Genomic DNA, 13,443 nt, shown 5'->3' on the forward strand with positions numbered 1-13,443 from the left:
TTACATATAAGATTCCAACATAATGTATTAGAATTTTATAATGTGATAGAGTTACAACATAATATGCTGAAAATTTAAACGCACGAGCTCCATAATCTAGCATACTATGTTGTAACTTTGCGTGTGTTGGAGTTCCAACATAATATGCTTGAAATTTATATGCATGAGCTCCATAATCTCGCATACTATGTTGAAACTTTTTATATTTAAGCAAAATATTGACTATCTTTTAATGACTTTATAAACACCGATTATTTTTTAATTTACTATCCGAAAACTGACTACCCAGTAATACCCAATCATTAGCAGAGAGAAAGAAGAGTACAGAGCTTCGTTGGCTGACAGAGAGAGCAATAGAAGGGGTCAGTATCAGTCCCAGCGAACGCTTCAACAGCAGTATTTTCCGGTAACAAAAAGTAGGTACGTTAGGTAGGCAATTACCTTTACAAACAAACAGTGGGTTTCCTTTCCTCTCTCTTTACCTCTAATTTATCTTTCTCTAGATCTAAATTTACGCACCCATTTTTCTCCTTCCCCCAAACATTTTCATTTCTCCCTTTCCCTTCCCTTCCCTTCCCCTCTACATTTTCCATTGATTACACTGATTTTCCAATTAGGGTTGGGGTTTCCTCATCATTAATTAAACAGCTAAAAAAGTTAGTTCTTTTTTCTTCTGTGGGTTTTTTGCCATTTTTTGCAGATGGGTCATTGAACCAAGGAAGCTTCAGTCCAAGAATCACATTGTTTAGAGCTTTTTGTTAATTGATCAGGTCTTCTCAAGAAGATCTGAGAAGTGGGTTTGTTTTATTTTTTTCAAAAGGGGTAAGCCCAAAAAAAAAGGGAAAAAAATGAGTGCTTCAAGGTTTATCAAGTGTGTTACGGTGGGTGATGGTGCTGTTGGCAAAACTTGTCTTTTGATTTCATACACCAGCAATACTTTCCCTACGGTTTGTTTTCAATCCCCCCTCTTTTCTTGTTTCTGTTTAATTTTCCATTTAAGGGTGTGTTTGGTGTGAGTGATAATATTTTTCTTTTTCCTCTGTTTGTTTTTAGCTTGATTTGCTTAAAATGTTTTCTCTAAACAAAATGTTTTGAGGAAAATGAAGTCTTTGTGTTTATAAATGTCCAAACTCTTATACATTAATCTCAATTGTAATATTCAAAAATTTCATCTGGAGAATTCATGTACATCTTTACCTTCATAAAAAAAATGTATCGTCATTACTCATGAATATATATATTGATAAAATCACGTGAAAGAGCATTTTTTTAATACATTTTCCTTGGTGTGAACGAGGATGCTTTGTGCACCTGACTTCCTTTTGCCCTTTTTAAAAAAGAATTCGGGCGTCTTTGGCTTTTTTGCTTAGGCTGTCAACAGAATACCTGCTGCGATTTTTGATTTATTTGCTTATTGAAGGTCTATCTCTACCAATTATCCTGTTGTGCGCTCAGTCGTTGTACGCTTGTTTTGATCGTTTTTGACAAATTTCTTGATTCTTGGTTTGCCTGATTTATTTCCTGCTTCGAAACTCCGATGGATGATGGACAGTTGGACACGCCCTTTACCCTTCTCTACTTGAAATCCAGACTTTTTTGCTTAATGTCAGTGAGCTAAATGGGACCCTTGTTTCAATCTTTTGGATAAATCCACATGATCGGTGGCTTAATGCTTAATATCTTCTTGTGCGATAAATTGACCTTTTTGATATTTTTGCAGAAATATTTCTTGGTTTACATATTCGCTTTAGGATACATTTTTAAGTATATTGAGTTATGTCTTTAACAAATTCATCATGTGTCTGTTCTAAATCAAGCTGTGATAATTAGTCCAAAAGGCAAGGAAGAGAAGAAATTGAATTTATTTCGATATGAATTGATATATGTATAAACTGTTTGGTGCTTGCTCTTTGCTGCATTTACATTGGTTGTTTTGAGGAAAAATGTTGTGTTATCACATGTACAGTCTTTTCTTTTTGGACTTTGGCATGAATTACAGTGTTTCGAATAATTTTTGTATATCCCGAGAAGGATTTCTCTCATCTTCCCAAAATTTAACATCAATTGTTTTTCCCCTCATTCATGCAATTTTTTGACAGGATTACGTGCCCACTGTGTTCGACAATTTCAGTGCAAATGTGGTTGTCAATGGGAGCACTGTCAACCTAGGGTTGTGGGATACTGCCGGTAAGACATTTATTGCTGAAAGCTTCTGATTACTGTTAAATGTTAATGTATTCAATGCATATCCTATACTACCAACATGTGCGCTGTCCAAATTGTAATGAGCCTTTCATTACTATCTCTTGTATAACAGGACAGGAGGATTACAATAGGTTAAGACCTCTGAGTTACCGTGGAGCCGATGTCTTCATTTTGGCATTCTCTCTCATTAGTAAAGCCAGCTATGAGAATGTATCCAAGAAGGTGACTGTTTGATTATCAGTTTCTCTTCATTTAGTATTTTACTATTCATTGTCGGTACATGAAAAATTTACATTTTTTGTTGATTGTTTTCAGTGGATTCCTGAGTTGAAGCACTATGCTCCTGGTGTCCCAATAGTTCTTGTTGGAACAAAACTTGGTGAGAGTTCTTTTTAACCACAATATGATCTGCAGTTTGTTTCATAGATCTACATGAGGTGATGATCAATAGTCTGCAATCTTTTGATTTAAATATATATTTGTTGTGATCAAAGGAAGATACTTAGCACGGGTTTCCTAACTAGATAGTCCTTAGGTTGTTACTAGTATAAGATTCTGCTGTTCTCTAAGTGGAAGGAACTTTCTTCCCAGTTAAGAAAATAGATTTTAGAGGAAACTGCTGAAGAGCGAATAAAGAGTGTGGTGGGGCCGTCTGTGAAGTGGAGTTGGGGAATAGTTTGTAGCTGGTAAGGGCATGTTTGTAGCTGGTAAGGGCATGTTCCCATTTTTGTTGCTTTTGCTCGTTTTGCTTCTTTGCTTCTTTGTATGAGTTGAGAATGGACCTTTTTGTGTAGGTACCTATACAAGGATGAGCTAATAATATCAAAATTAGGCTCTTTTTACGTAAAACAAAATTAAAAAGGAGACTTGTTCTTGAATATGGATTTAAACAACTTGGTCATCAACCTGTGTGTAGTAGTTATATCTTTACTTCATTGTAACATGTGAAATCATCCTATAACTTTGGTTTCTCCATATGTTCTGTATTTCTTCTTTTGCTGCTAGTGTCTACCAATGGCAATCTACGTTGTTTCACTGGACAGTGGATCTTCGGTGGGTCGGGGGGGGGGGGTTGGAGTTTGTTTACTCATTCAGGTTGAGATGCAATTGCTTGCTTTCTTTATGCTTCAAGTTGTGCCCTTTAGCTCACTTTTGCGATTATCTGCTCGGGGAATTTATGCTCTAACATTGTAAAGTCCAATTCTTAGTTCTATGTTTTTCTTTCCTACTTCCTTTTTTGCCCTTCTTTTATATGTTTAATTGAGGTAGTTATATGCATGTACTGTTGCTGGTGTCCAATTATCTTTAGGCCTAATTTGCCTGCTTTTCTCCTGTGTTTATACGCAGATCTTCGGGATGATAAGCAATTCTTCATAGACCACCCCGGTGCTGTGCCAATTACTACTGCTCAGGTAAGCATAACTAGCACTCTTACCTCTTTTTGATTGCTTTTCTTGTGCTTTTTGTCCAATTTCATTTGAATTCTCTTATTTTAACCTTTAAGGGTGAGGAGCTAAGGAAAACTATTGGTGCACCTGCTTACATCGAATGTAGTTCAAAAACACAACAGGTATGTCTTCTCCACAGCATCTATTTCTTGCACCGGAGATCCTTTTACGTACTTCTTGTTGATGCCTTTGGTTGATTGTCCGCGCTCTGCAGAATGTGAAAGCAGTCTTTGATGCAGCCATTAAGGTCGTCCTCCAGCCGCCTAAAACAAAGAAAAAGAAGGGGAAATCACAAAAGTCCTGCTCGATATTGTGATCAAACTGTAGGTCCAAGCGATATTGCTGGCCACAATTCTCGTTGTAATCCCTCACTCGTATCCTTTTATCTTCCTTCGTCTCAGAGGAAGTACGAGGTCATCGTTTGTCTTATATTTGAAACTACTAACCATCTCTTGGAAATATCAGGTGGCTTGGTTTTTCTGTATCATTCTGGTCTCTAATTATTTAAGTCACAGCACCTTGTAGTAGGCCACTCTAGTGTGTCCTTTGTTTTGATTTGCTTTATGTATTAACTACTGAATGATCCAGTTAGGGAGCAATTTTTTTCTTTTCGAATGTTGGTGCTTCTTGTTTTTTTTTTTTTTTTTTGTTTTGAATCTCAACGTATTTTTAAATACCGATTGAACTCACGGAATCGAAGAAAAACCGAGATGATTGTGATGGTTTTGAAAGGTCTAATTTTGGTTATGCAAAATAGAATAACTGAAATATTAGAACCGAACTGTTGACACCCCTATAGGTATCCTTGAACTGTAAGGGGTTGTTTGGTATGGTAGATAAGCAAAAATAATCTTGGATAAAAATTTAGTAACATCTTATCCTTTATTTGATTACTAATTTTGGGATAAGTTATCCCAGGATTAAAAATAGTATCAGGATAACTCATACATGCAGAGGTTGGAATAATAACCCTAGGATAAGTTATTTCAGGATAAAACAGTAAAATTGACAATCCAAGGATTAGTACAACATATCAAACAGTCAAAAAGAAATAATATCAAGATAGCTATTTTCAGCATAATTAATTTCAGTATAACTAATCTAGCATAACTAATCCCAACAATAACTTGTCTTCAAATCAAACGGCTCGTAATAGCCTGTTTGGCCAAGCTTCTAAAACCTGCTTATTTTGAGAAGTTCTTTTTTAAAAGTACTTTTCAAAAAAGTACTTTTGGTGGGAAGCGGTTTATGTTTGACTAATTAATTTGAAAAGCACTTTTAAGGAACAATTAGTGTTTGGCCAAACTTTTAAAAAGTGTTTCTACGCGTATTTTTTTCCAAAAGTGTTTTTCAAAAAAGTGCTTAGGGGAAGAAACTCCCTTTTTCTGTTTTTCGAAAACTTCTTCTGCTTCTACTCAAAAACACCTTTTTTCCTTCAAAAAGCTTGGCGAAACACCTTAACTTTGAAAAAAAAAAAAAGTAATTTTGGCCGAGAAAAAAGCTTGCCAAACATGCTATAAGTTTGGTGTGAGTTGGAGTTTTGTCGACTTTTTTTAACTTGGCCTGATTATGACGCTTCTCTACTAGCTTTCATCTCTTCTTTTCTTTTTTCTTTATTTGAAGAGAAAAAGAATATATTTGTGAAGCTGAAAAAACCAAAAGATAGATATGCCAATTCAATATAAACTCCTTGGCCTTCATCATGTTGTATATTTAATTTAAGAATATTAAATAGGAATGTTGTCTTTACAGACATGGCCACGAAGTGGCAAAGTTGATTGCCACTCATTGGCTACTTGATTAGATTCTCCTTTGTCATAGCTCATAAGCCGCTAAGGTTCATTGCATATTTTTTCTGGAGGACACTTGTGACACTCCTGTTAAAAGAATTCAGAATAAAAAGGCTAACTTTGCCGGTTTTTGTTCCTATTGCATTCTATCATTCCTATCACGCGAGATTAAAAAATTATCATCAAAATCTTGGTTTAGGTCCGAGATAATCCTTTATTCTATAAACAGCTAGCCATTAAAAAGTCTCGGATGTACTAACGTTATCATCGCCTGAGATGTCACTATTGCCCCACTAGGACTAGGATGATCATCACCACTTACGCTTCACATCTCGTCAGCATGAAACGTGTAAGACCAACTATTACGGAGTTTGTTTTTAAAATTAGAAGTAAAAAATTGAATTCGTCTTAAGATCTATTTATCCTATTTACCTAAGAGGATAGTGCAATGCATGTGTTATGTGATAGTATGTTCATTTCAATTGGTAAAGTAGTTACACGTTAACATCAAGTGATCTGTAATTCCTTCAAAAGTCACATTGGAGATTCAGCTTTGTGGTCAATGAAAAGCATAATTGAAATGCGAAATTAAAATTGACAGAGAAAGGTGGCAGTAAGAGTTTATTTGATATACGGCAGTCTTTTACTGATAATTTTTTAGTTCCTTTTTCTTAGGAATTGTTTGGTTGGTATAATTAGCAAAACAATCTCAACATTCAAATCCATTTTACCATGGGAACCTTTATCATGTATTAATTAATACAATGTTTGGTTTCAGGGGCGAATTTATAATATAATATACAAGTTGGGTTCATGTATACCTAGTAACTTTTGCCCAAATCCTGTATAAGTATTAAGAAATTAACTTAATATCTATAAATATTTAATTATGAATCCTATTACTGTTAGGGGTGTGCAATATTCGGAATAAACCCAAGAGTCAAATGAACCAATTTGTTTTGCTTAATTTAGATGGTTTCTGATTGAGATTTTAAAAATTTTGGTTTTTTGTTTGGTTTTTGTTTTAAACAAAATAATGATAAAAAAATTTATATCATACTATATATATATATATATATATATATATATATATATATATATATATATATATATATATCCTATTTAACGTTTAGCATTAAGGGAGTTAGAATTTAAGTGTTTTACCACTTTCAGTTTTTCTTACTTACTGGCCCTTTTTATTAGGGTATAAAGCAGCCTCAATCTCTTAATTAGGGGTATAACGCAGCCTCAATCTTGTTATTAAGCTTCCATCTAAAGAGTACAGACCCCTGAATCTCTCACGTCAAATTCTGCTTGGTAAATAATAAGTTCTATTTTTATTTGGTATTGCTATTTCTTGTTTGTTTATCATTAGATTATTAGTTGCAAAAGTTCAGGTATTAATGCGTGCATATGGAGTATATCAAGTTGTGATTAATTATATTAATTTACTTGCTTAGTTGCTTTGGGCAAGATCAAACCCCAGAATCAATAAAATAAGTACCATGTCGGCGGAGCTAGAGTAGTTGGTACGAGTTCGGATGAAAACAATATATAGTTTTTGCTTAGATTCTGTATTTATATTAGAAAATTCTCTAAATATAACAAACCTTAATATCACATCAGCTTGTGATCCATAAAAATTTAAGCGTTAACGTAACTGATCTATACGAAAACATCTTGTTTATAACAAAACTTAGTTGCTAGAAATATGACCATTCTATCAAGAATAGTGTCCACCTCCAATTGAAATTTGAAAGAGATGTAAAACCACAACACAATTAAACTAAAATAACATATCTCTTCCAATCCTCCTTTTAATTTAGTAGCAGACTTCTCTATGAGCTTTGTTTGAATCAGGATCCCAAAGCAACAAACAAATAAAGCTATTGTCATTCATTACTCGAAAAAGAAAGTACAACATATCAAAGAGCGATGACACAAATTATCAGTGATCTCCTACTGATTCACAAACCAACTTGTGTTAAGTGTTCGCATAGCGACTAAGGTCCCCAGGAGAACGTCGAGATGCCATCAGTTTAAGGGGAATCCTTCGTTTGAGGAAAGAGATGATAAATTGATCAGTCATGAAAAAAATCAGTTTGTCCCCGAAAATGCCCGGTACTTTAGCGTAGGGGACAAGTAAGATTATTATTTGGTTTATCCGCCGAGCCCGAGGTTGCGCCCATTCCACGCGAGGTCCTCGTTCAGAGAGAGGAAAATCTGCAAAAAAAAAAAAAAAAAAAAAAAGCTGCACTTCAAGTTTATACCTTAAATGCACGTTCGATTATAAACTTTACAGTTATGTTTTAATAAATCTCTAAGAAAATGTAGATTATGGTCTAATCTGTCAGCCACATAATGATCAATGCGATCATATAATTTGCAATAAAATTTACTCCCAATTTTATCAGCCTTTTTAGAGCACATCTTGCACCCCAAATATGACTAATGTTGTTGAAGTCTATATGTACTATTGCCACAATAATTTAGATAATTCCTTCCTAGATAAAAAAAAAAATCAACAAAAATAATGTGTGCATAACACACGCACCATGATTTAATTATGAAATTAGTAAACTATTGTACTCACACATAGAACAAACAATTCTCTATTAGTTTTAACTTTTACAATTCAAAAGCTAACCCATTCGAAACTGAACAATTATGTTGAAAGGAAATTTGACGTAATCTTCTCAGAGTTATCCCCACGCACACAAATCATTCTACATTTATTCAAATTTGTAATAGTTTTAAATATAATCAAATTCTCAACTTTTGCTAAACATATAAATAGAATATAGAGTATAGGAAACCTGGATTCATAATTAACAACTTAAGAAAGTTCAGGATTAATCTACAGTGCACGAAATATTTACTTATTAATCATATATTGTTATTTATACATAAGTAAACTCAAATGTAATGCATAATTTGAATTCCTTAAAATTTATGAGCTCGTATGAGCTGCAAAACCACAATGATACACTTACCCATAGTTCAAGTGTAGCAAGATTTGATCTACAAATTCTCCCCAAATAGTTGCTGAAATATTGTCCATCCGACATGAAAAAACCTTAATCACGAGAAAAGTAATCATCTTGAATTATTATAATTAATTTTAATCATGATCACGAGTTCCTCAAGCTCCACGTTCATAAAAAAACAGTGGCCATACCACTTTGCTTGTGTGATTGTATATCTCCATGACTAACAATCTCTCCTATTGATATCTTCCACATTTTAAAACTATAATCATCATAAAATTGATAAAACATTCATACTAAATACAATGTGAAAGGAGTAATTACAGAATATAGTCACTCTCGTCAACATCAATTTGACTTATCAACTGCTTGAATGTGACACATTCAGTAATTATTCTTTCACATTTTACTTAGTTTAAATATTTTATCAACTTTATCATGGTTACTTTTTCAAAATGTGATAGACCGTCATATGAGATGAAGATGTACAATCATACGAACAAGGTGATATTACCAGTATTATTATGAATGCGGAGCTCGAAGATCATGAGTAAGCTCGCGACCATGATTAGAATTAATCATATACTCTCTCCGCTACACAATAAGTGACCAATTTACTTTGGGCACATCCATTAAGAAAATACAAAAATTCTAGACAAAAATAGTTGGTGTGACTAAACTACCCTTAATTAAATGTTGCAATATAGTTAATGTGAGGAGTAAAAGACTTTTTATGGATACGTACATAAAGGTAACTTTGGAAAAATAAATTGAATTTTTTCTTGATTATATAAATGGACACTTATTTTGAACCAAAATAAAAAAGCAAATTGGTCACTTATTGTGGACCGGAGGGAGTATCTCAAGATGGTTACTTTTCTCATGATAATTTGTTAATTTTTTTTATGTTGGAGAAATAATATTTCAACTACTATTTGGGAAGAATTTATAGATCAGATCTTGCCACACTTGGATGGGTTTATGATAAGTCTATTATTGTGCTTATGAAACTTATACGAGCTCACAAATTTCAAGGCGTTCAAATTATCCATGTATATTTAATTTTTTGTGTGTATAATCAATAACATCTATTTATCTATACTATATTAAAATCACGAAAGCTCTTAATAAAATGTCATTCGTCTTTTTTACCCTTTTAAAATAGAGTTCATACTGGATAAAATAGTAATTTGATCATTTTCCTAATATTTAGGAATAGTCATTTATTATTTTTCAAATATTTAACACTTTAAAATACTAACATTTAGATTACTAAGTCTTTCCTTATTTAAATTATATAAGAACTTCTAATATTTAAAAATTTACAATCTAGTAATAAATTTTTTTGTTATTTTTTACTTCACAATTAATTTGCTTTGTTATTTGTTTAGGCTTAATTTCTTCCGTCTACAGTTATTTGATGTTTTATGTCACACCCCTTTTTATCCCATAAAAGATAAGTATCTGGATTGTTGTGGGTTAAAGATTTTTCCAATTAATGTGACAATTTTGAAATAGGGATTATTTTGTCATTCAGAGTCGCCACTTGAAATTGATTTTTGGTGTTTCAAGTCACCTTTTATTTAAATCCCTAGTCAAAGGAAGGTTTGACTCTATCATTATTGGTCTGCGAAAATAAAGTCCGGGTAAGGAATTCTGTTGACCGAGGAAAAGATGTAAGGCATTCCCCGAGTCCTGTGGTTCTAGCATAATCGCTTTATTGACTATATTTGGCTTATATTATTTTTGAACAAACTGTGTTTTAATGGATTTCCATGTTTTACATATCCGCTCTTAATGCTTGATTATTAGAATTATTAAAAGAATTTTTGAATAAAATAAGATGTCGTAACCACACTACGCAAGCTAATGCGTGATCGAGACGAAATTTATTAATTTTGTCATAACAGCGTTACACAAGCGAATCCGCAATCATGATAAAGGATTATTAATATGTTATTACTCTCAGAAAAATTACTATATTATATTGATTTATTATGGAAATGGGCCAGCAAAATAAATTCATTTGGCCAAATATGTTTCTCGTAGCCCCATTTAAACACTAACATGAGGTGTAGGCTAAAAGCACAAGCAAATAATTTACTACATGAGTAATATTAAATACTAGTTAATAACATGGAGTAGAACAAACTAAGGATAAAAAATTAATTAAAATTCCTATGGCCCATTAATGTTACTACTAGCTTAAATCCACAATCTATTAATTGCTGCCAAACAAACACATGTCCCATTATTTGTTATTTGATACACCCCAAAATCATATGGCCAATATCCACGCAGCTACTGCCTTTCCCAATATTCTAAACAGAATTAATTCACAACGAGACATTCAAAGAGATCCTATACTCATGGCATCAACAGAAGACAAGCAAAACACATAGACAAAAATTCATGAACAATAAACAAATTAATAGAACAACTAAAGAACTTCAATAAAAAATGGTAAGGATGAACCTTTATGTTCAACAAATAAGCCTCTTCAATAGATCCAAACATGAAGCTCCGTCATCATCAAAAATACATAAAACCCCGAAGCTACATCCGGATAAAGAACCCGAACAAGACCCGCGACAGGAGACCGCACCGGAACCTCGACTCGATTAAAAATGATATTTTAAAGGCCGGTTTGAGAGTGTTTTGTTGGTTGTTTCGGGGTCAGTTTTGGGGTGAAAAAGAGCTGATTTTTAGCTGAACTCTCAACTGGTTTTCGGGTTGAGGGAGGTCATTTTTTCCAAGAAAAGATAAGCAGCAGCTGCTGCATTTTTTGGCTCTTTTAATGGCTGAAAATTGCTGCCCGTTTTTTGAGCTTTTTCTTGGCTATTTCCGCAGCTGATTTTTGCTAAAAAAAGGGGTTGTTTTCTTGCTGATTTTTATGGCGTTTTTCAGCTGAGTTTTAGGGACATTTCAGCTGTTTTTTAGCTTCGTTTTTTAGGGGTAAAAGAGTGCGTTTTCTGGACTAAAAAGAGGGACTGGTTTGGGGTGGTTGAGGGCAGCGTTTTCGGATGAAAAATTGAGGGAAAAAAATGCCCCTGCTCTTTTTCAAAGAAGGAGGAGAAAGGCTCACTTTTCCTCGACCCCCTCTGTTTTCTCTTCCCTCTTTTTTGACTTTCCTCCTCCCCTTTTTGATTTTTCTCCTCCCCTTTTTGACTTTCCTCCTCCCTTTTTTGACTTTTTGTTGTGTGTGTGTATGTGTGCTTATATTAGTAAGAGAGCGGGAGTGTGAATTATTAAAGAGTAAGAGTGGGGGAAGTGAGAAGTTAGGTATTGGTGATATGAGTGAAAAATAATTCACGCATAGTCAAAAATTAGGTGCTCACATCATGCCCCTTTTTTCTTGAAAATATGAAGAGTTTTCAGGCAAAGAAAAGATGAACGATATGATTAATATTTGGCTATACCATTATTCAAAAGGTAAAAGATAAGAGAAAAGAATACAATCGAGTCCTAGTTTTGGACAACCTACATATCCCGAGTTATAAGAGAATCAAGTCGCGTGTAGTTCAAGGAAAAGGATGGAATGCTGAGTTGGAGAATCGAGTAAGGTTCCGTCGAGGCTCCGGTCTGTGGTCCTGTTATTACATCAAAATCAAAAGAAACTAAACAAATCTATCAGCTATGAATTACAAGATTCCTATTTATAAGTCTTCTAAAACTTGATCTTGAATCTTGACTGGTTCTTCATGCAGACTCTGATCTGAACCTTGATGCTTGCTAGCTGCAGGTGCTGGTTCATTCTTCTATGGCCTCTTCTGATGAAGACGGGAAATACAATGCTCGTGACTTCGGTCATGTATTGAGCAATTTACATCTTTTTATCCGCTTCTGCATTCTGGATTCACTTCTTTTTCTTTTCTTTTCTTTATTCTGGATTGAGAATTCTTCTTTTTATCATCTCGAATACTGTGCCTCGAGGTAAAACCTGCTCAGACACCAAAACAAACAAACGAACAAAATTTTTCTGCCCCAGTTTTCACTAGAAAAATTTTGTGAGTTATTGTAACAAAATTCTAAACTATTTATTTATTAAAAGCACTAAAGTATCGGGAATGGTGTATCCTGGGAAAAAATGAAGATGCTTTTAATTTTTTATTTTTTTTATTTTTATTTTTGGAATGGTGTACCCTTCTTGTCAGAATGATGACTCAACTAAGGATTGGTGTACCTTATGTTGGAGAAATGCGACTAAGGAATGATGTACCATATATTAATAAAGATGTCATGGAGTAGTGTACCCTGCATTTAAGCTCAAATCAACTAGGGAGTGGTGTACCCTATGTTGGAAAGCACAACTAGGGATTGGTATACCCTATACTAGAAAAGGAGATCAGGGAGTGGTGTACCCTATATTTAAGCTCTCAATTAGGGAGTGGAGACCATATATTTAAAAATTTAGCTAAGGATTGGTGTACCCTATAATGGTAAGGAGACTAGGGAGTGGTGACCCTATGTCGTAAAATATAACCAGGGGTTGGTGCCCTGTATTACTGAAAAGGAAATGTAACCAGAGGTTGGTGCCCTGTATTACTGAAAAGGAAATATAACCAGGGGTTAGTGCCCTGTATTACTAGGAAGGAATGCAACCAGGGGTTGGTACCCCGTATTACTAGGAAACAAAATGTAACTAGGGGTTGATACACTCTATTACTGAAAAGGAAATATAAGTAGTGGTTGGTGCCCTGTATTACCGAAAGGAGTGTAACCAGGAGTTGGTACCCTGTATTACCGAAATGAGTGTAACCAGGGATTGGTACCCTATATTACCGAAAGGAATATAACCAGGGGTTGGTACCCTGTATTACTGAAAAGGAATGTAACTAGGGGTTGACACCCTGTATTATTGAGAAGAATTGTAATCAGGGGTTGGCGCCCTGTATTACTGAAAGGAAATATAACCAGAGATTGATGCCTTGTATTACTGAAAGAAAGTGTAACCAGTGGTTGGTGCCCTGTATTACTGAAAGGAAATGTAACAAGGGGTTGACGTCCTGTATT

General features: G+C 34.1%; 1 protein-coding gene across 3 annotated transcripts; it reads left to right on the top strand.

Moving 5' to 3' along the window:
• The first annotated feature begins 280 nt into the window (after positions 1-280).
• Positions 281-4,268, top strand: LOC107798337 (rac-like GTP-binding protein RHO1). Of its 3 annotated transcripts, none has more exons than XM_016621314.2 (8): positions 281-420; positions 701-947; positions 2,100-2,187; positions 2,318-2,427; positions 2,521-2,584; positions 3,553-3,617; positions 3,710-3,775; positions 3,868-4,268. In XM_016621314.2, exons 2-8 carry the CDS (start codon positions 849-851, stop codon positions 3,967-3,969), a joined length of 594 nt encoding a protein of 197 aa, XP_016476800.1. In that variant the 5' UTR covers positions 281-420; positions 701-848; the 3' UTR covers positions 3,970-4,268. The 3 variants fall into 3 exon arrangements, with proteins under 3 accessions (XP_016476800.1, XP_016476801.1, XP_016476802.1); XM_016621315.2 differs by having other exon boundaries at positions 318-429; XM_016621316.2 differs by having other exon boundaries at positions 416-456.
• The last annotated feature ends 9,175 nt before the right edge of the window (positions 4,269-13,443 follow it).

Source organism: Nicotiana tabacum, chromosome 14, assembly GCF_000715075.1.
Source record: "Nicotiana tabacum cultivar K326 chromosome 14, ASM71507v2, whole genome shotgun sequence".
In the NCBI taxonomy this organism is placed as follows: domain Eukaryota; kingdom Viridiplantae; phylum Streptophyta; class Magnoliopsida; order Solanales; family Solanaceae; genus Nicotiana; species Nicotiana tabacum.